General features: G+C 43.4%; 2 protein-coding genes across 4 annotated transcripts; both read right to left on the bottom strand.

Moving 5' to 3' along the window:
- Window positions 1-280: 280 nt before the first annotated feature.
- Window positions 281-10,145, bottom strand: LOC128305694 (PAN2-PAN3 deadenylation complex subunit PAN3). 3 transcript variants are annotated; one of them, XM_053043273.1, is made up of 18 exons: window positions 10,017-10,145; window positions 7,065-7,593; window positions 4,443-4,521; window positions 4,267-4,359; window positions 3,856-4,177; window positions 3,668-3,768; window positions 3,080-3,218; window positions 2,796-2,942; window positions 2,556-2,699; window positions 2,368-2,484; window positions 2,183-2,303; window positions 1,983-2,105; window positions 1,787-1,916; window positions 1,555-1,691; window positions 1,302-1,493; window positions 1,067-1,229; window positions 849-1,010; window positions 281-473 (listed from the first exon to the last, which is right to left on the bottom strand). In XM_053043273.1, the coding sequence occupies exons 3-17, from the start codon at window positions 4,506-4,508 to the stop codon at window positions 894-896; spliced, it is 2,112 nt and encodes a 703-aa protein (XP_052899233.1). In that variant the 5' UTR covers window positions 4,509-4,521; window positions 7,065-7,593; window positions 10,017-10,145; the 3' UTR covers window positions 281-473; window positions 849-893. The 3 variants fall into 3 exon arrangements, with proteins under 3 accessions (XP_052899233.1, XP_052899232.1, XP_052899231.1); XM_053043272.1 differs by having other exon boundaries at window positions 281-660; XM_053043271.1 differs by lacking the exon at window positions 10,017-10,145 and having other exon boundaries at window positions 281-1,010; window positions 7,065-7,398.
- A 3,415-nt stretch (window positions 10,146-13,560) lies between these two features.
- LOC128301322 (G-protein coupled receptor 52) lies at window positions 13,561-21,618 on the bottom strand. The gene is made up of 3 exons (XM_053037736.1): window positions 21,450-21,618; window positions 21,112-21,370; window positions 13,561-17,717 (listed from the first exon to the last, which is right to left on the bottom strand). Exons 1-3 carry the CDS (start codon window positions 21,616-21,618, stop codon window positions 17,141-17,143), a joined length of 1,005 nt encoding a protein of 334 aa, XP_052893696.1. The 3' UTR covers window positions 13,561-17,140.
- Window positions 21,619-26,734: the final 5,116 nt, after the last annotated feature.

Genomic DNA, 26,734 nt, shown 5'->3' on the forward strand with positions numbered 1-26,734 from the left:
ATATTTATCTCAGTTTTGTTGAAATTGTTCGCAGTTTCACGCCAATCGAACACATCCATAGCGGCTACTCGTGCGCCAGTTTAGATTCCGTACGACAAAAATTATCGAAAGTGTATCGTAGTAAAGCAAAAAAAAAAACCCATCTGCATTCAACTCAAAATGGAAAACTATAAGAGTTTCATTGAATAAATGTAAAGATTTTCCCTTTCTTTCTGCCTCAACCTGCTTGGTAATTTATTCCTTCTTCGGAGCAAAACCAACCATATATAAGAGCTGGATATACTATATAATTGTATCACACCTGACAACTCACACCTTGAAGTCGTTGTTGTACATACATTTACTAATGTGTTTTCTTGTTTTTTTTTTCAATCAGTCTATAACTTTTAGGAGGGGGTATTATATAAACCTTGCATATGGTTTCCATGTTCTTCCCGGACCATCATACCGTTTCTCTTCCTTCCCGATGCTGCCTAAAACAACAGAAAATAATTGTTTGTTTTCTATTCTATTCTCCAACTGTACGCCTGCAGATGGTGTGAAGGATGACGAATTATGAAAAGCATTTTCGTCGTTGTTCTTCAAATCACCGTTGCCGATATTGAGCACATATCGGAGGGGGTCTATCGAGCGCAAAATACACGAATAGATGAGAGTAAACTGAAGGATAGAAATGGAATAAAAAAATATTCACACTTATGTATGCACCATCAACCCAGTTATTTGCAAGACACGGACACGGTTGGTGGGGAGATGAGAGGAAAAACGTAAAGATACCGTACGAAGCTATTGGAACTGATGGTCGCACGAGTGCAAACGGCGGGGAAGGTTAATAAAAGGTATACTACCATTCATCCGGCGCACCGTATCACCGCGGAGAAGCTTGTTGGCCACTAGACGGCACCTTCGCTGGCTGCTACCAGCTCGGAAAATGCCTGATCGAGACAGTGCTTCAGCTCAGCATAGGTCACTACTAATACTGATTGTTCGTCACGGGACATAAGTTGTACCTGTAAAGTGCATGCCATAAATAATCGTATTCTCGGCTAAATGTATCGTCGCGTACCTTTTCCATCGTGCCAGCGTCCAGCTTGTTGAGGCACTGTACGATATGGGACTGATTCAGCCACGGACGTCCATCCTCGGTGACGGTGTGGAAGAGATAGTCCCGAAACAGCTTCAACATGTAGCGATCCCCAGTTTCGGACCACGTTACGTCCAGGTTGAGTCTAGGGAAGTTAAGACAAAGCGTGATAAATAATCATCTCTTGCCCCGAGGCACGCAACAGGTATTTTCTTACTCTGGCCGTTCGTTGATGCAACCGAGCTTCACAAGCAGCCGATAAAGCCGACCGTTTTCCATCTCCTTCGCTAGTTCATCTTCCTGAATATCACATTGGGCTTGCAGTGCATCGAGCTGCACATAAAATCGGGCACCGATCATGGGCATGATCTCCGTTACCGAGCGGCGGGTGTTTGTATTCAGAAGACATCTAGCGGAAAGAGAGAGCGCTGTAGAACCACTCTAAAGATTTGGGAGGTGCTTACACTTACATTAAAATATTTCTAAGATCTGAAGAGTAATGACGGGATACAAGCTCGACGCTGCTTTGAATTTGATCCCGTTGGACCGATTGTAGGGAACGGCAAGCTAACGCTAGTATTAGCTTTCCTAGTGCCAGAAGATCCTCCTGTAAAAAGAAGTACATTAGCAGATACCATTAGTTTGTTATGTTTGATGCAATGTTTGTTGTGCGTTTATTTAACTATCCACCATCAAACTTACCTGTTGCTGATGATCTAACACCGACAGCTGATTTTGTTGGTTAGGATCGAAGGTAAAAATATCCGATATACCCACGCAACTGTATCGTATCCGTTTGCCGGTCACAATGATTTTTGTCGGATCCAACGTTCTGTTGCATGCATACAAAACAAACTTGTAAATTCGTTGTATCCGAAGAATATTGCCGAAGACTTACCGACAAGCTAATCCAGCCTGATGTATCGCACGTAAGCCCGCACTCAGCTGTATGATAATTGACCAAATTTCATTTTCTGGCAGGAGTGACGTGGCGGCGGTACGGTGTAGAGAACTTTTGTGGCTGAGATCGAATTAAGGAAAAAACAAACAAGTTGATTAACATACACTCTTTCGCAAAAGCATTTATCATTAACGTACCTAAAAGGACGAGCTTCTCCGGCGAATGGATCGGTGTAACCGTTTGTTTCGGGTACGGATGCGAAGTACTTCGATAGCAGCGTTTGTGAGCCAGGATGATAGTCGTACACTATTACTAAAGCTGCAAGGTGAAGAGCTTAGCATTAACCGCTGTGCGCTATATGCGAGGAATGCCTTATACTCACAATTATCACCAAAAGTTTTCGTAGTAAACACTTCGCGTAGCTGCACAATGTTTGAGTGTTGTAACTTTTTCCATTTATCCACCACCTGCATACACTTGGTGGACTGTAGACGGAAACCTAAAACGATAGTGGAAGACCACAAAGCGTTAGGTAACAGCCGTGCTGTATGCAGCTCGCTTCGAACTAACCGTGAAGACGCCGTAAGCAGTACTTGACGCCGGTCACGGCATGCGTTGCCCGGTACGTGGACGACGGTAGTGGAAGCTTCGGATGAAGCGGCAATGACTCGAGCAAACACAGCGAGTGATAGTTTTCCACTTCAAGAGGTATATCTAAAAAACAAACCCGTGGAAAAAATCGTGCATCATTATGGGTGGTTCCGTCGTGAAAGCACGTGAAACATGCAACAAAGGAACAAATAATTCAACCTTGACTGTCGTTTTCGATACTGTTTACGATTTCGTTTCGCGCTAAAATATCGTTCCTCAGCTCGTCCTGCATGAAGAAGGCAGCCGACACTTGTGCCTTCGATTGCATATTGATAACGTGCGAGGCAGGTCCCGGGTAAACGTGTCCTTAAACGAGAATGACAAAGAAAACTGCGTACAACTTCCGTACAACTGCTTGATCGGAAAGGGAACAAATTGGGAAAGGAGGGTTTGCCGTGACGGTAGGGAAGCGCATTGCGATAAGGGAAAAGGTCAGCTCTTACCTGGATGTGTGTAACTTAGATTAATTTGTGAGCTTGCTATGTGGGCAAAGGAGTTATCAGTCGTGTTAACTGTACTGCTCGGCGTTAATTGATGGTTGGCTGCCGTTGGGTAAAAGTACGTAGTGCCACCAACATTTTCCTGTGAGAAAAGGAAAAGATAGACCAGACGAAGCGAAAACGACGGGGAATCGTATTAGGAAGCTTGTATAAGTTATTTTAAAGTTTTGTGGCACAGTTGACAAATCGAGGACAAAGGTGAGCAAAGGTGTGTGAGGTATATGTGTGTGGTATAGTGTTCAGGATTAAAATGTGTAACCTCTTTTTCCTATTATGGAATTACATATTCAACAAAATAATTAATTTAATTTTACGCTCAGGGTTCGATCATTATGGGACAATAAAAAATCTTGTAATAATTTAAATTAATCTATCACAATATGCTGTTTCAAAAAAGGAACATCGTTGATCACTCTAGCGTTAAAAAATCAAGTAATAAAGAAGAACCCACAGTTAATGTAAAACATTACAATAACAATGTTCCAAAAGAAGGAAAAGGCCACAAAAAAGACTGCAGAACGAGTAGTTTACTTGATGAATGTTGGTGGTAATTGGCGGTGGTGAAGGTTGGGGCGTAATACGGGGGGATGTATTAGTACTTTGCGGTGATTCGTTTCGCAGCAGGTTTCGTCCTGTGGACAAAGAGAGGAAAGGTGAGAACGGTATACTTTTAGTGAGTGATCGCGTCATAAACCTCCGTCATCTAAAATTATCCTTACCCTTGATTGGAGTGACCGCAAAGGCGGATGTGCTGCTGAGTGCACCGGCCAGTATATTGCCGGGTACTGCGCCACCACCACCACCACCTCCACTACCGGGCCCAACATAGCCACCGTTACTGACGGCGCTCTTTACCACGGAGGACATGACCGTCGGGACGACGGTCGACTGCTGGGACGGTTGGGCGGTGGCCACGACCGTGCCGTTGCTGCCGGCGGTGCCATTGTTGCTGCTAAGTATCGAATAGGACGAGTAGAAATTCGGCGACGAGGACGTGCTCAGTCGATTGTTTGGAATGAATTCTGGCGACTGTGGGGTCACCTGTGCGATAGGGGATGGGAACCAAAGCAGATATTAGTTAACATCCAAGGGTGCATGATATTGCTGCCGGATTGTACGCGATAACTTGCCTGTGTTTTTTTGAGCGATATAGGAGAATCGAGAGTAATCTTGGAGAGACCCATCGGCAGACCGTACGCGGCAGTCGTTCCATTTTGACGACTCTGTGAGGAGTTTATAAAGGAAATTACGTTAGCCGATTGCAAATACATTCGATAGAGTGTACAATAAAAACCAAATCCCTTACCATGTACGTTGCCAGTTTACTCTCTGAAGGAACTCCATTGGAGGGTGGAAAAAACATTGGATCCATAGTCTGTGAGATCCTGTGGAGAGAATGAAAAATATGATTTGAAAACATGCTGCAGACGAAGAGTGAATTGATGTCGGAAACATATCTGAGGAATGAAGATCACGATTATGATGGGAAGATGTTTTAATTTCCTTAGCAGATGAATAATCCATTACATTTGCCACAACAACTATCGAACTAAGCGTCTGTTTAAGTCATTATTCTACTTCCCACATGATCACCAAGATATAATTTGGTTAAAAAAGTTCGTTAAATTTTTATTGTATTTATTACAATTTTTTACGTTAAAACAATTTACCACAACACCGCCCTAAACAAGACCTTATAACTAAGTTATAGTGCGAGCAAGAGCTGCATTTTGGGGCTCAACAATTTCAGACAGCAATTCGGTCCCTCGCACACAGAACCAGAGCAGGTGCTGATGAACACACGTAGCAAACACACGAGAAGGCCCAAACGAGCAAACACAAGCCAAATAACAAATAAAAGAGAATGTCGGTCACCGGTTTGGTGCTGAACGGTTATGTTCACAGTCTACCCATTTTGGGCATTCGCCTCTCTGGATGCGTCCGCTCTTACCGATGTGTACTGTGACTTAAAAGCTTCTGAAACCGTGGCCTGTGTGGCAAAAACCCTCCGGATGGCTCCCACGCGCCCTAACCATTACCGCAAATAGAAATGAGAAGTTATGCGTGGGCTGCACAACGCTAAAGGACGCCCAGATTGATGCATCCCACGCTGTTTTGCATAGAAACGTGCCAGCAAAGGATCAATATGCAATATGCTCTACTACCCTACTGGTCTGGTCGTCCATTGAGACGCGATCCATCTACCCGTTGGTGAACACAATTCCCACTTGGAATGTCTCGTGAGGGTTAAATGAACGGCGTTTGTTGTAATCAGCCATGCCGCAACAAACAATGGAAACAGCGAAACACTGGTTCCAGTTCCATTAATTAATAAGTGTAGATCATTAGATGAAGCAAACAGTGCACATATACACGAATTTGTGTTCGCGCGCCCACCATACCCGGGTAATTGTGGTTAGCCCTGAAAAAGGGTACATTAGTGTAAAAGTTATTAATAAATGTAATAATAAAATAGATGAAATGATTATTTTAAAAACACTAAACAATATTGCTATTATTTATAATGGAACGTTCGTGGACAATTGCGTGCAAACTGTTTTATATTTGAATTCAAAAAATGTTCTTAATGATCCTTTGTTACTTCCCGGTGTAAAACTCACCAGAAGCAAAGAAAATTATTTGTTGTCACACGGACCGGCAGCCATTTTTATTTCCGTTTCATTCTGTCCGTGAAATAAATATTAACCCTTTTACTTAAAAACAACGCACATTAACAAACGATTCCCCGTACAAACGCACGCACACAAAACTGCCGTGTTTTTGATCGTGCGAGCCCTTCGCCGTCGTAAAATGTAAACAACAAACAAACGACGAAAGCAGCAAACGCGAGTGTGACGCATGAGCAGCTGACATCGCACTGTGGTCGTGCAGGCGGTCATTATAAGGGTAAAATATGTTATGGGAAGATTTACTATGTTGAGTGTAGTGCATCCAAACAAACCATTAGGGATGAGAATTTGAAGGTGGATCAGTCGATCCAAGCTTCTTAAATAAATTATTGATCCAATAGGATATGCATTAACGGGTAAGAGCCGTGAAAATTATAATAAATTGTAATGTTTCCTATGTAACATTCAGGAAATATGCTTCGAAGGACGGTCTTGTCAGAACCAACGCCAACCAGTACAAAATTGTTAACATTTACAACAGCTTTTCGTGATCCGGTTATCTACGGTAATTCCGTGCTAGCTTCGAATTAGTAGGATATGATTCTCTATTTGAGGTTTACCAAACGTTTTCCTTAACTATTTTAAAACTATTCCTCCTGAATCTTCAGTCACTTATTCTGGGAGATTACTTGCCGGTTAGATGCGACTAGGCTGGACTAACACTTTCAGATACCAAAGTCCATCGTATCCAAGTACTAATCCACTGTTTGGCCGATTACTTCAACCTACAGGGAGAACGAAGCGGTCGCTTTACTTTCGATTTAAATGTTTTGATTCCGCTACACTTTACGGTGATATGTGTCTACCATAACAAGACTACTACTTGGCACTATGGAATTATTTCAGACAAGAGAAGATGTAATAAAGCCAGCATGTAAATCCCATTCAGGTCTCTAAGAGCTTGACCTGATCCTAATTTTGAAACGTTTTCGTCACAAAGCATGAACGGATTATTTTGTGTTACTCTAATGAATAGATAGGTTCTCTTTTATCAATGCCTGTGGTTTAATATTTCAAATTGTGCACTTATTACTGTAAACAGTGGATAATTTATAATCTTCTCCACTCAAATTAGACCGTGTCCCTCTTAGTATTTCCTTTCGCTACACAGTGCAGTGAGTTTAGCGAGAGGTTGTGAATGTTAAAGCCGTGGTATATGAACAGTGTACAACATCGCATTAGGGTATGTGTGTAGGACCGGCGGTGTGTATGAAACAAGGTCAATGTACAAAACATACCTGAGTGTGGTTTCGTTATAGTTCACTTCGTTGCCCCTGCTGTTCTCCTTTGTCTTCTGCTTCTTCTTCTTCGTCGTTATTTACTGACACAGGGTGCGATGTAGCAGAGGGGTAGCAGCAGCAGATCGTCTAGGCCCGCGATCGGTTAGTGGAGAGATTTGCTCTGTGGCCTCCTGTTAGCTGTTCCAGTTCGTCTGGTTCGTTCGGCCACCGTAGCAGGTGATGGGGATGGTCGTTCAGCAAGGGAGAGGGGGTGGTTTTGCCCTCCACTTTTACACACACACACACGAATGGCGCGCGCGGTTCCTTCCCTCGCAGTCCCTTCGTTGCCTCGTTTGCTTTGGGCCACAAGCACTCTGCGCGCGATGTGATGCTTTCTCTCACGTTGCGCTATTCTGCTTCATTGGCAGAAAAAAAACGCTGCGCGCACACACTCACACACACCGTGATTTGCCAAAACTTTCTTTCACCAGCAACTGTCGTCCGTGAGTCGTTCGTGGCGCTTAAAACCGTTGTTGATCGTGCTTCACTGCTTTCACAAAACAACCACCCGAGGGGGTGGGTAATATAAAGCAAAATAAAAAAAATTTAATAAAATAATGAATTACCAAAAGAGCTACGATAAACATACAACTAAACGCAAAACACACACTTTATATCCACACGTTTAATGCACTGTTGCAACGAATATAGTTGCATGTTGTGTAAAGAACAATTTGCTAGAATTTGAGTTAAAAAAAAAACAAGTCTTCTCGCACAATATAAACACAGCTGTACTCATGCACACACAATCAATTCACAAAGAACAATGAAGAATTTTTGACCTCCCATCCACCGAAAACCGTCCATTTTCTGCTGTTCGTTTTCGACGGGGAGGTTGGTTGGACAAGAAAATCGCGATCCTTCTTTATACGATCGGTAACCCCGGGGATGCAAGGATGAGATGAGACTCGACACTTTCATCTCACTCACGGCACATAACATTCACAGACACACAAACACACCTCATCTCATCTCATTGTCGGTGTCGGTTGCGTTTTTCTCGCTAGCAACAAACACACAGAGCACGGAGCATTGTGATGACGCTTTTTCATCACAACCGCAATAGCAAACCGCTTACGGGGGAGTGAAAGAAAGCATAACATTTAACCCATTCCGTACACTGCACACTGCACTTTTCCTCCTATAACAATGCACGCACCACCCCTTTGCTTGAGTTAAATTCATTTGTTTTTTTCATGCAATTGCTATTCCACACGCTGAAGAAAATATGCTCATTTTGATTGGGGCTGTCATGGCCGATTGAAACAAAAAGGTGCATGTACATATGATTTGGTTCCTGCTGTTCAGACCCCACCAGCATGGTTACAGGTGGCAACTGAAGAAGTGTGGAGTGAGGGTGGGAAGGGTGTTGTAAACAACACGTCCGATAGGGGACGCCTTCTGCTAGTGGTTCCTTGCGATAAGGAAGGGACCATCAAAACAACGGTCACAACACATTGCGAAGAAGAAGAAAAAAACATCTCCCTCCAGCGCCTTTACTACCACTCTAGTTGGCAATTTGTGAAACGCAATTTTTGCCTGCATCAAACAATCGAACCTGAATGCGATTTTGGGGATTTTCACGCACGTTTGACAAGTATTAAATCCTGACTGCTAAACGGTTCGTTACACGGTTGTCGGTTGCGGAACAAATGCAACAATCGTTGCTACACTGTTGTTTCGTTGTTTCCGCATTCGTGGAGTGTGTTTACATACTAGAACTTTCCCATCTCACGGCTGCTGCTGCTGCCGTACGGAACAACTGCTACCCACACACAAGCACGCACGTACAGTAGCGCACTCCAGAGCACACACACACACACACACACACGACCACATACGACCACGGCTCAACGCTATTGTGTAAATGGAGGGGTGCTTTGGTGATTTGCCTAAACCACCAACTAGCGAAAAAGGACATTCGACACCCACGAGAGTATGGTTTGATACGCTTGACATGCTGGAGTTGTATTCGGCTTTTTCAGCACTAAAAAATGCGATACGCACATCCGGAAAAAGGAACCGACATTCATTACGGTCACGTACACCGTTGTCACCACTTTTGGGACGGTCGCCATGTACGGTCTCCTGCTTGGAATGTGTTTCGATTGAATGCACAAGCAGCAAAAAACGCACTTTTTTCCACACACCAACAGCAGCAGGCCGTGGATGAACGGTGTTGCTATGCTTTTCCTTTCGCGCAACCAGTCTCCTCCAGCCCAGCAATTTCAATGGTAGGGTACGTGTGTGTGTGTATGTTTTTTAGGCAAAAAAAATAGAATGCTACGCAATTTACAAATCAAACCAAACCACTTCGCAAGAGAACACGCGAAAAGTAGCTGGAAAAAGGTGACGGAAAACCCCGCACACACACACAGGCACCCGCGGCAACCGAAAGACCTCCTGCGGTCGAAAACGTGTGTTGTGTTGCTCTTAGCATGTGTGTTACTTATGTGTGTGCCTTTTTTTTGTTACGTTTGCAAACCGTATTTTGTGCGTCGTTGTTACTTCGCACCGCGAAAAGGTTGCGTCCTCGCGTCCTCCTTCCATGCCCTTGTACAACGCAAAAAAACACTCACAGTAATCACGCACACCGATACCACCACCACATAACCCTCTGTGTGTTTTATTTTTTTTTAGGTAAACCACAGCCGACGGACGACGCTCGTCGCACCAAACAACAAAACCACTTTGACCCGAAAAACACGCAGCGCAAGGACACACTCATGCAAACGACACCAACACACACACGCACGCACGCGTTGTGCACATCCCTTTCCCTTTTTTATGTTCGCTTGCAGAGCACTTTGGAAAGCAAAACGGGCAAAACTAATCCATGCCACGTTTGGCGATCGGTGACACGGTAGCGAAATCGTTCACAGCACCACACTTTAAATTACCGATGCTCACCATTTTTCGATCGCGCAGCAGCGAGGTGTTGGAATTTTGTGTCTACAACACAAAAATAATACGTCTTGTTTGGCAAACGCACCGTTTCGTTTTGGTGTGACTGTCAGTTTCGGACTGTTTCGCCGGTTGTCTCGCTCGTACAGGCGCTTTTTGGTAGGGCCGTCCTGCTTTGCATCGTTGCCGAGGTGAGAGACGAATTTCCCAATTCTCTCTCGCTCGGTGTTTGAAGTTTCTCGTGCGTTTATATAGCCCACTGAAGGAGTTCATTTGAAGGGTAATTTGAAGGGGTAATTTTCAATTGCGAACAGGTATTCTTGATTTCAAATTGACCGGTTTTCGTTCCGCAAAACTCTGATGTTGTGACACAATTTTGAAGCTTGAGCGAAGTGAAGTTTGTTCTTAAATTAAATCGAAATTTGCAGTGTAAAATGTGAGGAATACAAAACGAATTCAACGTGAGGACGGAGGTACAATTTGACGAAGAGACTGTACGAGTCTGCCGGAGGTCCTGATGGAGATTAGACCCCCTGGGGAACAAAGTATCCATTATGCAGCCATTTTGACGGTTGCGAAGGTTGGATAAACTCAATGGTTGGAAGTATGTGAAGAGATACCGGACGCATACCCTAACAGGAAGGTGTTCGTCAGCAACTAGCAAGAGCTCGTTGGATGGATCATGTATGGAGATTGAATGCAACACAGGCAGTGGAGGATCAATCCCCTTGGAAGCCCAGGGCAGAATTTTTAAAGGGGGGGCCTATCACTTTGCTACGGCATTATCGATGTTAGGGAGGTGTATTTGCTGCAGCAATTTTGTTTGAAAACCGCCGAAAAACTGCTTCAAAAACTACCAGTTTCCGAATGATCCAAAAAGTGGCGTTATGGTTCTCTTCAGCGCATACAAACGTTTATATATAGACTAGCTTACTAGGCCTAGGGAGCTTTCTTTCCGAGACTTTGCTGGTGTTGCTAAATCATGTTTTAAGTACACCTCCCTAACACCGATAATGTCGTAGCAAAATTATAGGCCCCCTTTAAAAATTCCGCCCTGGGCCTCCAAGGGGATTGATCCTCCACTGGTTGGTGGCGATATAGCCGGTTCCGATATTGTATTCGAAGATGATGATGGCCCTGGCGGACCATTTGAAGAAGATGATTATGGGCGGCCCCTTCATGGTTTTTTTTACAATTAGAGACCACTGTTTTAACCTAAGATTTTACGTAATAAAAAAGTACAGCTAGCATTCGGTTGTGAATGTCTTTTTGATGAACCTCGGACTCATCAACCGTTAAGCATTAAGAGAGTCGAATGAAGATTAGAACAACTTCTAATTCAAGAATCAAATGATCGATTCTTCTCAAAAGGTTGAGTGAAACGGACACAACTTGAGTTATTACTAAGACATGACGAGGTGCTGACCATGTTGTTGTCCAATAAGTAGAAGACGACAATAAGTTAGTTTGCAAGATGTTGTCGCATTTTACGCATACGTTGGTCTAGAAAATCAAGCAATTCAAATTTAGGTTTTAGAATAAAAAAAGCGGAAATGACTCCCAAACAACATTTCGTGATATTTAGCACACCATAGCATCGAAACAGAATTGAACGCAATAATTTGTTTTCGTATTTTTTTTATTTGGAAATGGTTTATTATAAATTAAAAAATCTGGACATCATTCGTCACAATGTTTTCTTTCTCCCATTTGTTTACGTGTTTTTCATTCATGCTATTGATGGAACAGCCAGTTTGACAATATTCTAAATTTTGAATTACATATTATGTTTACTGCTGCTTGCGATCGCTACAGTTTTGTAGTTTTATTCCCATCTTGTAATTGAATATACGGAAGCTTCTACAAAGTGTACAGTGTTGTTTCGCGTTGGGCATTGTTTTTTTTTTGCTTTTTGTTTGTTGTTAATTTGTTAGTTGTTGTTGCTATTTCTTCGTTCTTGTACATAGTTTTTGCTTAGCTGTTGCTATACTCTTATTTCTGCCGGTCGCTTTACCAACAAGCGACGATGCCTAAGTACAAGAATCTACAGCATTTGCAGTCGTGTTGAAAATTAACTGAATGGTAGATACTTTACCATAAAAAATAATGTAGAAAATTTAAGCATAGAAATAAAATTTCGTGTACACGAAAAAACAAAAACAATTAATATAGGATATATCAAAGTTGAAAAACAAACAACATATAAGGAAGATGAAGGACTTACGAAAACAAAATAAAAACAAAACTAAATTAATAATAATGGAGTAATGCAAAATAATGTACCAAACATAATAAAACGAAAGTTCTGAACAGTGTTTTACAAACCTAGCATCTGTTGATTGCTTTAGCACTAAGTTTAGCCGCACTACTACCGAAATATATTTTGTTTACAAGTATCAATAGCCAATGAGATAAAATTTCGACTTGTAGCGTCATCCATTGAGATTGTTTGTTTGTTTGTTTGTTTTTTTTTTTTTGTTAATAAAGACCCAATACACGTTCATCCGAAAAAACGGGTTCGAACAATCCATCGATTCGAGCTGAGCAATTCTATATTAAACCGGCTAATTATACGACTAAACGTGAACGGAGTAATCACGAGCAAGTGGTGTGTTAGTGAACACTAGTCTACGACCTGAAGCAGTATTATGGAATACATATCGGGTGGCTAATGCCCGCTCCCAGGCTGTGTGCATCTCTTTTGCTGCACGCAAAAACGTGATAACATGCTGGAACAGAAGAACAAAAACACACACACAACCACGCTCTCCAGCACGTGCGGAGGAGAGCCTTTACCCGGACAGCCTACTAGGACTAGAATTTCGTCGATTGAACAGTTTCCTTCAACTACAAGCAACGGCCAGCATTCGCCTTGGAGTTATAAACGGTTATATTTCAATGCAATCTCTTGTAGTTGAAAGTTGTTTTAAAAGATGGTTGATTCTGTTTCAAATGGTTGTGCGGTGCGTAGTTTGATTTCAAATCTCGGTTTATGTAGAGAGCTGTCGTTTAAATGGTACTCCTTTTAAAAACCACTCTCTGCCCTTATATGATTGCTTAAAAGGATGCAACATTCAGCCCGTCTCGTCTTCATCCGTCGGCGGCACAACTAGCACAGCGAGCAGCTGCAAGGATGAAACGAGCAGCCAGCTTAAAATTGATTTCTTCTGCAAAAATATTGGAGCAGAGCTCATCGGCGAAGGAAGGTGCCCAATAGCAAGGATCATTAAAACACTAGCTTGAATTGTGAAGGCTTGTCTGCTTGCTGTAGTGCGTTTTGCTTTGGTATTGTTCGAGCGGTTTTGTATTGCGCTTGCGCAAAGAGTTGTCAGTTTGTTTCCTGTTCGTATCTTCCCTGTGCATCTTCTGTGCCTGCCTACATGCATCTGAAGAGGCAACCCTTTTCAACAACCTGTTTGAGCTCATTTAGAGCATAATTTCTAATCTATGCAAGCCGCTATGGTTCCGCTTGAGAACCACTGCCCACTGCGGACATCCTTACCGGTACGGCTAGTGGTCACTTGTACGTCCCTTGAATGTCTCGGCATGCGTAATGTGTGGCGGAATTAGGAGTAACTTTCTGCCCGTTTTTTTTTTTCATTTTTCAAGCGAGCCGGCGATTCCATTTAATTGTGTGTGTAGGCCTTGTGGAAACATATATGCCAAAACCATGACAGTACAGACTGGTTAATGGGTTGGATGAATTGTAATATGGGGAGCAATTGGCTGGGAGCAGGAAGGGGGAGTGTTTTACATTTGCGTGCGTTCAATTTGGTGATAAGTTTGCCATAATCTCAAAATTAACGGGACGATCAAAAAGGAACACGCCGGTAAGCAAACACCATCCAAATGGTGATGCACTTTTACTCTTGGACGAACGCCATCCAGCTCGTCTGGGTAATGGAGGGATAGTAATGGTGGCGGTAGTAGTAATAGTAGTAGTGGTAGTAGTAGTAGTCTGGCTAGTAATCGCATGGAAGGACATTCAATCCAGTTCGATTTGCTTCGGTTTGAAGCGCAGAAGCATTTCCTTACCATTTCTTATCTCCCCCCAAAAACCCTCGTCTACTAACTGTTGCTTACAAACAAGTGTTAAAGGAATGCTTGAACAATTTACTAAGGAAAATTCCCTGTTTTTTGGTTGTTGTTGTTTTGTTAGCTTGTCTGCTTTGTCACGATTCTTTCTCTTGCACGATGCTTACGAGCAAACGTTCTCGCTAACACTGTGACGAGTACGCCCATCAAACGAACGCGTCTTATCGCATACTTAAGTTGACGTATTCGTTTACTAGTTTTACCTTTTGTTTACCATTCTACCGTTTTACAGCGTGGCGTAACCATTTGCTTGGTTTATCATTTTATTCGCCACCAACTTTGCTTTGCTTTGTTTACCTGTGTGTTAATCCGCGCTATCTGGTGTTTTGTTTTTTTTTTTGTTTCATTTATATTTTCGTTTATCCATTATTCCCGCATTACCACCTGCGTTCTTCTACACCGCATGAACAAACTGTGTGTGTCTGTGTGGGTTTTTTTTTGTACGAAACGTTAACGAACTTACGATTAAATAATGTTTAGCCTATGTTTTTTTGCGCTTGGGCAGCGCCTAATGCGTTTCCTACACGGGAAGTGTGGGTGGGTGGGGATTACCACAACGGGTTCTGCAGAAACGGAAAAGCTCTAGTGTAAACCGGGCCTAAACATTCGTTGTTACTGGCTGTGTACTAAGAACAGTGTACTAAAAAGAGTGTTCTAAATAAATTACCTACTTATCGTTTGCTTCGGTTTTTCTTTAGTAAGCTAAAGCGCAATTAAAATTAATCAATATCGAAACTAACAGCATTAACGCATTACGCATTAGATAAACGCAAATGGTACAGCGAAACGAAAAACATAAACCCGGTGCTAAATTATGTCCTATGTACAAACTATCTGCCCCAAATACCGAACGACCGTTCGACGAGGGCGTGAATAACAATGGTATTGTATTTTTCCTCCAAACTTACTAACCCTCCCCCCAACTACCTGAGGTGGGATGGGTGGGTAGGAGGCTCGGAAACATTTATCGTTACGAACCCTTTTTTTGCTGGGATGGCTGGGGAGAGCTGGGGGAAGGACATATTGCTTCGATGGAGATAAAACTCTAAACCTTCCAGGAGATGAGTTTGCAAGCTAACTGATCTGCTCTAACGATGAGATCGATTTGTTTGTTTTTTTTTTCGTTTCGTCTAGAAGTAACAACTCCCTCCCTTACTTCTGTGTCGATTGAAGCAACGTCACTCGATTAACTCGGTAAGTGTCGTGTCTACATGTCATGCCATGTTTAACAAACAGTTCCCTCCTCTGTGTTCCTTCTACACAACTATCTCACGAACTATTTGATACTAGACTTGCTTTAGTAAAGATAAGTAACATACACATCAATCCGTTCCCCTGCCCCCTCATCCCGTCTCCACTGACGTCTTCATCATTCTCTTCTGTTCTGCATCGTGAGCTTCCAGTATCTTCTGGATGTTGCGCGTGTGCAAATGGTTTTTCTTCCTTCGTTTTTTTAACGTTTACGTTGGTTTTAATCTCACTCGTTTAAAAATCTAAAAAATATAAACCATGCATGAATGTGTTGGCGTCGTTATATCGTTATACGCACTTTTACAGCTTTGCAGTGTTTTTTGCAGCGTTTGCTAAACGTTATTCATGTTTTTTTTTCTTCATGTTTTGTTGTTTTCGGTTGCAAGCGTGCTCAGAAAGCTTCCTTCTGTAGCGGCTAATTACTTCTGTTTTTTTTTGTTTTGTTTTGCTTCGCTTTTGCATTACATTACTAGAGCCATTTATTGCCTTTGCATGCTTATGTGTTGTTTTTTGTTTTACCGTTTTGGCATGTTTGCTTCTTGTGTTTGTTTCTTTTGTTTTACCTCTAATTGTAACGCTTTGCGCTACTTTTGCATGCATTTCGCGGCATTTTCCCTTGTATGGTTGAGTGGTTTTGCTTCGATCTATTCGATACCTTAAAGGTTCGAACAGTATGTATCAATGGTTGAGCCCTGAAAGGTTGTGCCTGTTGCATCGTTTGCCCGTTTTGTACAGTATTGTAGTTCCCATCTGCATCCTCAAACGCACACTCCGTACGAACTTATCGGAGCTGGGCAATTGCCTGCACGAGATGCTGACTGTCTCTCACTCAATGGTTTGGTACGCTTCTGCTTCCCGTACCCGCCGCGTACTAAACGAACACTTACAAACGACCAAACGCGGAGTTGGTATCGCACGCACCAAACGTTTAAAGTTTATGTATTTTGTTTTGTACGCAACTTTCCCTTGCTTTGTTTTGTTACGCGAGACAAGATTGATTGTTCAAGGTTCTGCACCGCTCTGCCCTTTAATCGCCTGCAAGTTTCCCACAGCCCACAGTTTGTAGCAAATGTAATTGAAGTTGTGAAGTTGGCCGCCTTCCTGGCCGACAAGCGGCCGTCGAACGATACAGGGATACGGGTGCACGGAATAGGGGGACGCGAACTATGGAGCTAATCAGCACACGCAGATCGGTTACATAGTGGAGCTACAGCCGCCTATCCTGCCATAGCGCACGAGAAGTTTATGCATTGTTAAAGATCCTGCTCCTATATAGGCGAGAAGGTGAAGTAAAACGGGTAACCGGTAAACACGCACGTTTATATATTGTGTATACAGAGTACGGTATGAGTTGGTTGTATATGTAAGATACACTGGCGTCCGCTAGTTTGTCAACTCCCAAATGCCTCTATGCCTAATAGTAGCGCCTTAATAGTAGCTAGTAGTTCCGTCGCCCTGCGCTCGCTTCTTCGCTGTCGATGGCTTTCGCAGTAGCAAGTAGATTGGTTTAAATGTTTCAACACTTCGCCCTCGAGTACCTAAATTGCCGTGCCTCATCGATCGACCCTGCCGATAAAAAGCGTGCAAGTGTTAGTAATGTTAGCCCTACGTGCCCATACCTAACCTTCCCGGAATCGGCGAGCTTTCACCGTCGCTTTCTGTCCTGTCCTAATAGCACAAAGTTTTGTAAACGTGATTGTACGATCGTTCGGTGCTGCCCCAAACTGGGTGCTGCCGCCGCCACTTGGGATGCCGCCGCTCGGGATGCGTCCGGGGGGGTGGCCTTAGTCGTCCGGATCGAGCCCGATCAGTTCGGCCTGCAGCCGGCCCTTCGTCTTGCAGCAGATGGTGAGGAAGAGCAACCGGACGAGCAGCCGGAACTGCTGCGACATGCTCGTCATGATGATGATCTTCCAGAACGAGTTGAGGATGCCGATCCAGACGGCACCGAAGTGTAGCAGCGGATTGTCGATCGTTTCCCCGGAGACCAGCTCGTAGATGCGCAGCCCAATGTACGGTGCCCACGAGATCCAGAAGGAAAACACCAATGCGAACGACATACAGTGACTGGGGTTCGCTAGGTTCTCGGCGAGCGCCGTGGCGTACTCCTTATCGTGGATCGGTGCTCCCGATCGCACTTTGCGCATCATCGTGAAGATGTAGCCGTAGTTGTAGACGATCGAGATGACACTCGGCCCCAGGACTAGGATTGCCAGCGTTGCGCTATAAGCCGCCATGTTGCCCCACTCGAGCATACAGATGTTGGTGGTTTTACTGTAGTTGGCCTCGTTGTAGCCGAGCAGCGGTGGACAGCAAAGCATGGCTGCCGAGATCCACGTGAACGCCATCCAGCATTGGCATCTTGATCGGGAAGGGAGTTTTGGAAGGGTTGCGGGAATGGTACGAGAAGCAGATGAAGAAGAGAAGCGAAAAGGGTGGATCCGTTAGTTGGGTCGGTTCGGAAGCTCTCTACCGTGTGACTAGCGTAAAATCCCGACGGTACGCAAAAGAAAAATACGAGGTAATTACGGGGGGCTGGGGGCGGTGGGGTGGTTTGTTGGCATTCCAAAAATGGCGTATGGCTTCAATACAGTGAACGAGGAAGGAAGCGTTTGTCCCGACCCCCGAACGGGCGTGTAGCGGGGCATTGGTTGGTGAGGGTTAGCCAACATCTACGCGCAGCGCAACTACAACCGTACGCGCCAGCGGTGGTGCGCAGCCGTGCACGTGCCAGAGTACGGAATGCAACAATTACCGACAACATATACATACATATCTAATCACAGCTAAAGCATTAGCGGTGGTGTGCGGATTGGAGCCACTGTTTCTACGCGAGTGTACATGAACAGGTAGGGAAGGGTGTTGCATACGTACAGCTACTGCACTAGCAGCTAATGCATACGATCCGGATACTAAACTGAGTGTGGAGACGGGTGTGGAGCTTTACGTAAGTAAGAGTTCCTCTCAATTGTACTACTTTCCACGAAAGATCCACCAAGACTAACCAAAGGTGACATTTGTTAGCAGTTAGCATTAGAGATAAAACTGTAATTTGGAGTCATTTGGAGAGCAAATCGTTGCTAGTTGCCCGATACATACATGCCATTATTATCGAATTGTACCTGTTTTTGGGAAACAATGTTTGTAATTTTAAAAATTGATTGGTTGGTTGGAACCATTTCTCGATTCTTTCCATGGTGAAGGTGGAATAAGATTCTGAGCTCTAAGCTTTCTCAACAAACACAATGGTAAATGGCTTGCTGACGGGGTGAATGTGTTTGGTGAGAAAGCTCGATATCATCTTGCAAAAGCTCAAAAAGGAAGTATAAGATTCCGCATGTACTTCCGCGTATTCCACTTCTACCTGAATCGCTCAACTTCTAGAACCTAGAAATGGTTCCATCTTTCTCACTTGATCTCGATAGTCCTGTAATTTTAATAGTTTACAATTTTGATCTACTTTGCATTACATACAGGGCATCCACAGCTAGTCTTTCGCGTCGTTGGCAGATGATATAAATTTTCCAGCAGATGATATCACATCGCATGCATAAATTCAAGAGAGAACGAATAAATACATATCTAAAAGTGTAAAATTTGCGAAACTTTCTCATTTGAAATACGCGTGAATAATTTTTAAATAATAGTTTTACTAAAAAATTATGTATTTTAAAGTATGGTCTGAAATAAGCCAATCAATATTGCGATTTTAACTGTCTCTCTGAAAATTTTACATGATATTACAAACATGACGGCATTTTGTCAGTTAACCAGCCCTCATGTTTGTTTTTTTTTTTATTGAGCCAGATGTTTAAACAAGAACTATGTGCTATCATCTGCCAACGACACTTTGTACTACTTACGGTTGCCTTGTAGTATGCTTCATTTTACCATAAACACTGCTTCGTGCATCATCTCTAATGCAAAACATCGTTGACAAAATCGTACAAGTCGTAAGGCAAACAAATGTTGTTTAATGTGGAAAAAAACATGTTCTTAAGCGTATCGTAAATTTGCAGTAACATGGAAATAATTTTAATAAACTGCTAGTACAAGAATTTCGTGAGAAAACGCTACGCGATCACTACGTATTAGACCGGAAGAACAGGAAACTCGTAATGTGGTGTAAGTATTGTGTTAATGTTTAAGTGTAATTGTGCAATACGAAATAATTCTACACTAACTGTACTATCTACATCCATTAGAAGCTATCTATTGGTGAGTAGGAATTGAAAAAATATTACAAATAATCTACAACTACGAAACAAAAAACAAACTAAACTGCTTTATTTACAAGGGCCACGGTAGCGAAAAATGCGCTTTCTACAATTTGTATTAATTACAGAATTGCGCTCAAAAAGCGTAAATTGGCGTATAAACAAAATATAGCCCAACTGTACAGGTTACGTTTTTGCTCAACAACAAAAAAAAACAAAGGTAAGGGGTAGGAGAAAATATAAATAAGAGTAATCAACTGGCTAAAGTATTCAAACCTTCCATTCCTAGATATTAGTATTTATTTGGGGGGGTAGAACATCGTACACCAACAAACATCGATCAATAAAGGGTTCGTCCGTTCTTGCGTGATTTTTTTGTTTTGTTTTTGGTCTCTCCCATGCGCGTACACACACACACACACCCACACACGGACACACATTCACACAAACACACACAAGTATATACGCATATGCAAAGGATGGCCGAGATGGTGAGAGAGAGGTCAGTCGCAAATGAAAATGGATTAAATTTGGAGTGTGTGGTATGTGTGACGAGTTGCGCGTGTGTGCGTGTTTGGTTGGTTGCGACAACGCGACAAATGCGCGATCGGTTGGGGTTTGCGCAACAATGGAGAGTACAGTAGTGATCAACCGCAACCGTGCGGTACAAGGGATGCCAGGCAAAAGTATTGCCGTACAAGTGTTCGGTTGGGGATGAACCGACCGGATGGGGTACCATTGGAACGGAACGAAAAAAAAAACAGAGAAAGTTTGCATGAGATACGGAGCAAAACGGAGCGTGGTGGATAATAAAAGATAATCATAACGAAAGGATAATTTTTCAAAGAAGAAGGACGGCCCAAAGAGTTCGATCGAGACATTGGAAAACAAACGGGGAAGAGCAACAAGGGACCGAAAAACATCACTCTCCCAACAACCAACAACATTCACATATTAACGAACGAAAACGAAAGGAGACATTATTCGAAATGCGGAATGCATCTCCATAGCAAAACGGGGAGAGAAAAAAAAAAACAAATAATCAACTGGGATCAAGCAGTTAGTAACAGAAAATTTGTTTTGTTTGTGTGTGTGTTTTCTAGTACACAAAAACCATCATTCACGTGTCGTCATCATCAAACAGTGTGTACGAAGGAAAGAAAAAATGGTTAAGAAAACCCAAAACGAAACACAAAATTGTGAGGGTAAGTTACACAACTACATCTTACAGTACGGTACAGTACATATGCACACACACACACACACACACACACGCATACGCACACGACAACGAAACGGTCACACCAAAGTGCGATGGTGTTGGCGGAAGGGAGCCGAACCGTGGGCTCGGGGTAACACAAAAACCACTGTGGATTGGTGTGTAATGTTTTGGGGTGGGCGCCCAGAGTGGTGTGTTGGTACGCGCCAATTCGAGTGGAGCTATACAAACGACTATTATCAGTGGGTAACGAGGACACTGGTCTAGATTTGCTTGGGTTTCTGCCGCATGTCCTCGGGCGCGGAAGTGCAACATTTACCTGGTTTTGGTTTGGATCGTTTCGTACCGCAGTGGCTTCCGCACTGCCAGATAGCGATCGACCGAGATCCACATGAAGGTGTACACCGAGATCGACCAGAGCGTTACCTCGAGGTAGCCGACCATCCGGCACACCACGTCGCCGTAAATCCATTCTCCACTGAATGCGGGATATACCGAGAGCGATACGATGAACAGACCGCACAGCAGATCGGCAACTGCTAGCGAGAGTAGGTAGTAGTTTATAACCTCATGGGGACCTGCGAACGCGGACGAGGAACGGAAACATTATCCCCCATTCGGGCATCGGACCTGGCAGGAGCTGGCGAACGAACTCACCCTTAAAGTTAAGATATGTGGCAACTACGATGAGGTTCGAGATGACAATGGCGACCGCTAGGATGAGGATGATCGTGGCCTGCGTGAGCGCCTCCAGGGTTGAGCCGGTTTGTAGGTGACTCAGCCCATGCATCGTAACTCCTGAAACAGAGACGGGCGAGATAAGCATTGCACCCTCGCCGCATCACTGCGTCACCGGATCCGGGATTACCTCACATCCGGTCATGACGTGGCGTCGGCGAAGGGCAATGCGTACTAGCTCGAACCGTCGTTGGCGTGTGTTTGCTGCCGATTTGTCGGTTGTCGATGTGTTTCGATTGGCCGATGAGACGTACAGCTCATTTATCGTCCACACTACCGCCTCATAAGCTCATCGTTCGATCGCACCTTACCGAAAGGGAGATGTCGATTTTGTCGGGTTTAGTACAACTGTTTGTACTAAATGTCACAGCAACGGAGCAGTGACCGCTTTTGCTACAGCCCAGCAAAAACCGTCGTTGGAAGAACAATTGATTTTCTCTGTGCGGCGTGTGCCAAAGTTGTACACGATAGCAGATCTGTGTATGAAAAAAATAGGAGTAGAGTATTATTTAGTGTTTTTTATAAATAAAATTAGTACTACTCAGCATCCCTAATTTGCGTAAATTAATAATGCGAAATTTGAAGGTTATTATTATAGCAAAACTTATCTTGTAATCTCGATATCTATTGATAGTAACAAGTATAATTAAATAATAAATTCTGTTTCAATAATTAAGAGATATTTACTCATACTTACACTCTAGAATATTATTAAATTAGGCAAAATATATAAAAATTTACCTTATATCTCATATTTTTCAACTTTTTATCAACTTTCCAACCATAACCCATATCAGCCTAACTTAAGGATAATTAAAACTAAGTACATTAACTGTTATAGAAACCCTCAATTAAAAATTAAGCCAAAAACACAGGTTCCCGGTTGGGTGAAAACATTTCAGTGAGTTCGTGCTCAATTTCAATCGGCAAACAGCCGACCATTTCGGCATGGTGTTTCGTGCAATTGTGAAATAACACGCCCTCGTTTGGCCCTTTAGAGGTCGCTACAGTTACACACCTTAGCCGAGTGGTTTTGCGGTACCAGTGGGCCACCGTCGAGCACATTGGACTTTGATGGTCACTCCTTTGCATGTTTAATGTCTCAAAAGACATCCCGTCTGGCATCTGGCAACATTTGACCAGCGAATAATCGTCACCATTACAGGTGCGTCACTTTTGGGAAATTATTACAAGCATGCGATCGCCAAACTCTTCACCATTCATCATCAAATAACTTCCATCACATAGAAATTACAAATAATTGGACAAAAAATTGTTGTTGGACAAATTGTTGGCAAAATTTTCAATCGACCGTCCTAAATGGTGAAAATACTCTCACCTCCGTAATCACCCAGACACACTGTAAATCATTGTTATTATGGCGCGAATATATACCGCGCTGCTAACGATAAAAATCTTCGAAACCACCAACCGTGTGCCAGAAAACGACAAGGTGCAAGTGCATCGAACCCTCCTACCAGCAACGGACCTCGGTAGGACCACGGTACCACGGTACAACGAACGGAAAAGTGCCGTTTCCGGTTCAAAAGCACTTAATGAACGGCCAGCATTAAATGCAATTGTATAATTGTTAAATTATTCATGGCACCGTTTTTTCCAACCCCACGTTGGTGACCTACCGTGAGACACGCCGTGCGAATGCACATCCAATCCGACGACTGTTCAGTAAATAGCGAGTTGGAAAAACCGAGGAAAACGAAGGCAAAAAACCAAACGATAGAAAGAGAAAGATAGAGTAACAGTAAACGCACGCCACAATGGTTTACATTAACTGTGCAAGGGAAATGGTGTAAAGGACTTTGAGCACGCGTCACCGTTAGTGTCGGGCAAGCATCGATCTGGAAGCATGATTTTATTGCATTCTGGCACGCGCAGGTAAAATGTATACTTGGAAGTTTTCATAACGTTAACGCTCATTTCCATCGGCAGAATAATTGTGAAGGATTGCAGCACAGCAAGCGGGGGAAAACGATAACGAGAATAAATTACAGTTGACGCGCGCACGTTCTAGCGCGCCGAATAAGATATTATGCAAGGCGAATTGGAAAATATGCTCTAATGTGTACTGAAATCAATAATTTTATGTGTCTATTTTTACATCCAAAAAACAACCGGAATCAAACTTGATCGTTTCAGGGCGGGCGTGATAGAAAAAAGGCGAATAATCAAGGCGGCACTGAAAATGTGTATGAAAAATGAATTTCAAAAGGAAATGAATTTTCGCTATAAAAATACACCATCATATCCTGCTAGCAGGATATAGCTGATTTAATATCCACCCTCCAAACAAACACACACACACACACGCTGAAGCCACTGCAAAGCAGCTGCTAGCAAAGCTCATAAAAATCCACCCGTGCGAGGTGTAATTCCGCCTGCGCGTAAACTACCAGGCGTCTCCATTTGACATTGAGCGAGCGGCACGCGGACGAACAAAAAAACCGGGATCGTGTCGAAACATATTCTCACCCTTCCCAAGGTCAGGCACGCAGGTGATGGTTGTGTGGGCCATTTTTTTGCGCCGGTTGCATCAAACCGATAGCGAATATATCACCGCATCACTTATGGCAAAACATCGTTCCGTTCCAGCATCGGTTTGTTTTTTTTTTGTTTTTCATTCGCTGCTCTCCCGCAAAATGGAGCCGCAATGGCACAAACGTCATAAATATCGCTACGATTGCTGACAGCTTCGTACCGAAATGTGATTTGGGAATACGATGTGCGAACGGTTTGATTGCAATCATGCACAGAATAGTGAAGTTACATCGATATTTGCTAGCGCTTGGCGAAATTCACCGACCTGGCGAACATGTCACACCGACAAACGGCCATGTTTGTGCGGCGTTTGTGTGTGCGCCACGCGTGTGTACGTGTGTTTAAATCCTTGCCCGCCAACAACGTGTCGACATGAGGTCCTTCGAGGATAGTGTACCGAATTTTGCATATGATAAACGCTCCCCCGGTCGGGGACGGATGCAAAAAGGAGCGAATGCCTCTTTCCGATCGATCGTCGCAGCCGATCGATTTCCAACTGCAAAACTCGGCGCACATATACACCGCCAGACATATGTTGATACTGGGTGGGAGATGATGTACTACGAGCATTCGGCGTTAGCCTTTTGCGAAAATTCCGAGCACATTCCCACACCGAACAGGCCCGACGGCTAATCAGCTAGCAAATTGTATGGTGTAAAACCTATGTCCACACTCGTCCGTTGGACTATCGATTTTGCAACGATGTGATAAAGGGAATAGTCTGCGAATGTAAACACGTGTTGTGATTATGCCAATTGGAATTGGAATAGTTGGTGATTGCATAGGAAGAACGAACGAGGTAAGCGATGCACCTGACACGATAAATTAACGCATGGCCGAAGGTGTGCATGTTGATTGCATAGAAGATAATCAGGCGTGGAATTTAGTGATTTTGTGTACAAAAATAGTTGCCAAAGTTATTCGATTAAATGTATAAATTTAAAATAATTGTTGTTTATCTTCTCAGTAAGTTCTCGGGATAACCTGAGTATCCAGCTTCCAGGGTTTTCCTTATTTAATAGATATATTTTAATTGAACAGCACTAAATCTCCGTTCTCAGCGAAATCCTCTTAGCCGTTGCTGATGGGGCAGATACTCAGATAGATTATTGGCCCCGTTTGTGTGTAAGGATAGTGATGGAGCCACTACAAAGACGAGCTCTATGAGCTGTACGAGGAGCTCACTGTCATACTGTCTCTCATTACTCACTATCATGTAATGAGAATGACACCAGACGACCCAACTAGTAAAATCGTTTTAGGTCGTTCACATGGACAAAGCAGGCGTTGTAGGCCCAAATTGAGATGGAGTGATGGCGTCGATGCATAGCAGTTGTAGCGCCGGAAACCATCTTGTAGGATAAACCGGAACTAGAGAAAGATTTGGTGAACTTCTACGTATAAAAACTGTCGGTATCTTGATATTGTCTTCATTCCTTATCTTATATATTTGATGTCTTCATTTTTTCGAATAAATCTTTGTGATTCACAGTTCAAACATACTACTTCATACTAGCGTTATAAGCAAAGAAAACCACGTAAGTGTGTTGTGCAATAGATTTAATTTATGCAATGAAGAGATCTTATAAATAATTATAACACTTCCCGATAATCAAAAGCTATGATAACCTCGTTTGCAACATCCTTAACGCTGTATAGTCATGGAAAAGGGTGGAATAAAAATAGCAAACCCAACGCAAGATGGTCCATTCATTAACGCCTTTTTTCCCAGGAAATAACAAAACCAACTTAAAAAGAACAAACAACATGGAAAACATGTGAATCGTTCCCATTTGCCACTGCTCTTCGTTGCGGGTAAAACGTTCGGAGAGCTTCTTCACAGGCATGTGTCCCATGGTATGGTGAACCGAACAAAAAACCCGGATTGCATGGCCCATCGATTGAGCCTATCGTGAGGAAAATGAGAAGCAATCGGCTATCGGGCCATATTGTTTGCCAGGAACGGAACGGGTTACGAGACCTTTTCGTGTTTTTGTTGTTGTTTCGCCACTGCTACGAAAAGCTCAATGACATGCGTAGCACGTGACCGCACGCCGCCTATCCTGGGATAGGCAGCAGCATTGACCTTGGCCTGAAAAGGAACGCTATCTTGCACGTATAAATACACACCCATACAGGAGCGTTTCCTACATTCATCTGCCGAGAATGGTGAAGAAGCGGACAGCGTGCGGTACATAAATGCATAATCACACTGCGGAGGGAAGATTTTCCACCATTTTCTTCTGGTGGCAAAAGATGAAGGCAACGGTAAAGGTCGACCAATGCCCGCTAGCAGCTAGCAAAACGCGCTAGGTGTGTGCTTTCCGTTCGCTACAGAACATTTTCCAGGTGCAACAAATGAGCGGAAATGAGTTGCTCCATTTGCTGTACCCGCAGCATTTTCATACACTCAACCCCGTCCCAAACACGTGAGACATGGAGGGTGATGGTGGAAAAAGGTGGAAACATCCTTATCGAGTGCGCCCACAGCTTCCTGTCCCGGGGGGTTGTTAAGGTGTGTGTGTGTGTGTGTGTTTGTATATCGGAATATACGAGCACGAACGACAAACGTATGACGTCAGACGCGTCGCTTTTTCCCAGGCGCGCACATTGTTAGCGCTTCAGTGGAAATTCTCATCCGCCCGTAA

This window comes from Anopheles moucheti, chromosome 3, assembly GCF_943734755.1.
Source record: "Anopheles moucheti chromosome 3, idAnoMoucSN_F20_07, whole genome shotgun sequence".
Taxonomy (NCBI): Eukaryota; Metazoa; Arthropoda; class Insecta; order Diptera; family Culicidae; genus Anopheles; species Anopheles moucheti.

Excerpts from the sequence above, each read along its gene's own strand:
- LOC128305694 (XM_053043273.1), bottom strand. The coding sequence starts at position 4,508 with ATGGATCCAATGTTTTTTCCACCCTCCAATGGAGTTCCTTCAGAGAGT. Across the intron at positions 4,178-4,266 it reads TATCGCTCAAAAAAACACAG|GTGACCCCACAGTCGCCAGA; the intron begins GCAAGTTATCGC and ends CCTATCGCACAG. Across the intron at positions 1,692-1,786 it reads TGTTAGATCATCAGCAACAG|GAGGATCTTCTGGCACTAGG; the intron begins GTAAGTTTGATG and ends TTCTTTTTACAG.
- LOC128301322 (XM_053037736.1), bottom strand. The coding sequence starts at position 21,618 with ATGCTTATCTCGCCCGTCTCTGTTTCAGGAGTTACGATGCATGGGCTG. Across the intron at positions 21,371-21,449 it reads CACATATCTTAACTTTAAGG|GTCCCCATGAGGTTATAAAC; the intron begins GTGAGTTCGTTC and ends CCGCGTTCGCAG. Across the intron at positions 17,718-21,111 it reads ACGATCCAAACCAAAACCAG|ATGCCAATGCTGGATGGCGT; the intron begins GTAAATGTTGCA and ends TTCCCGATCAAG.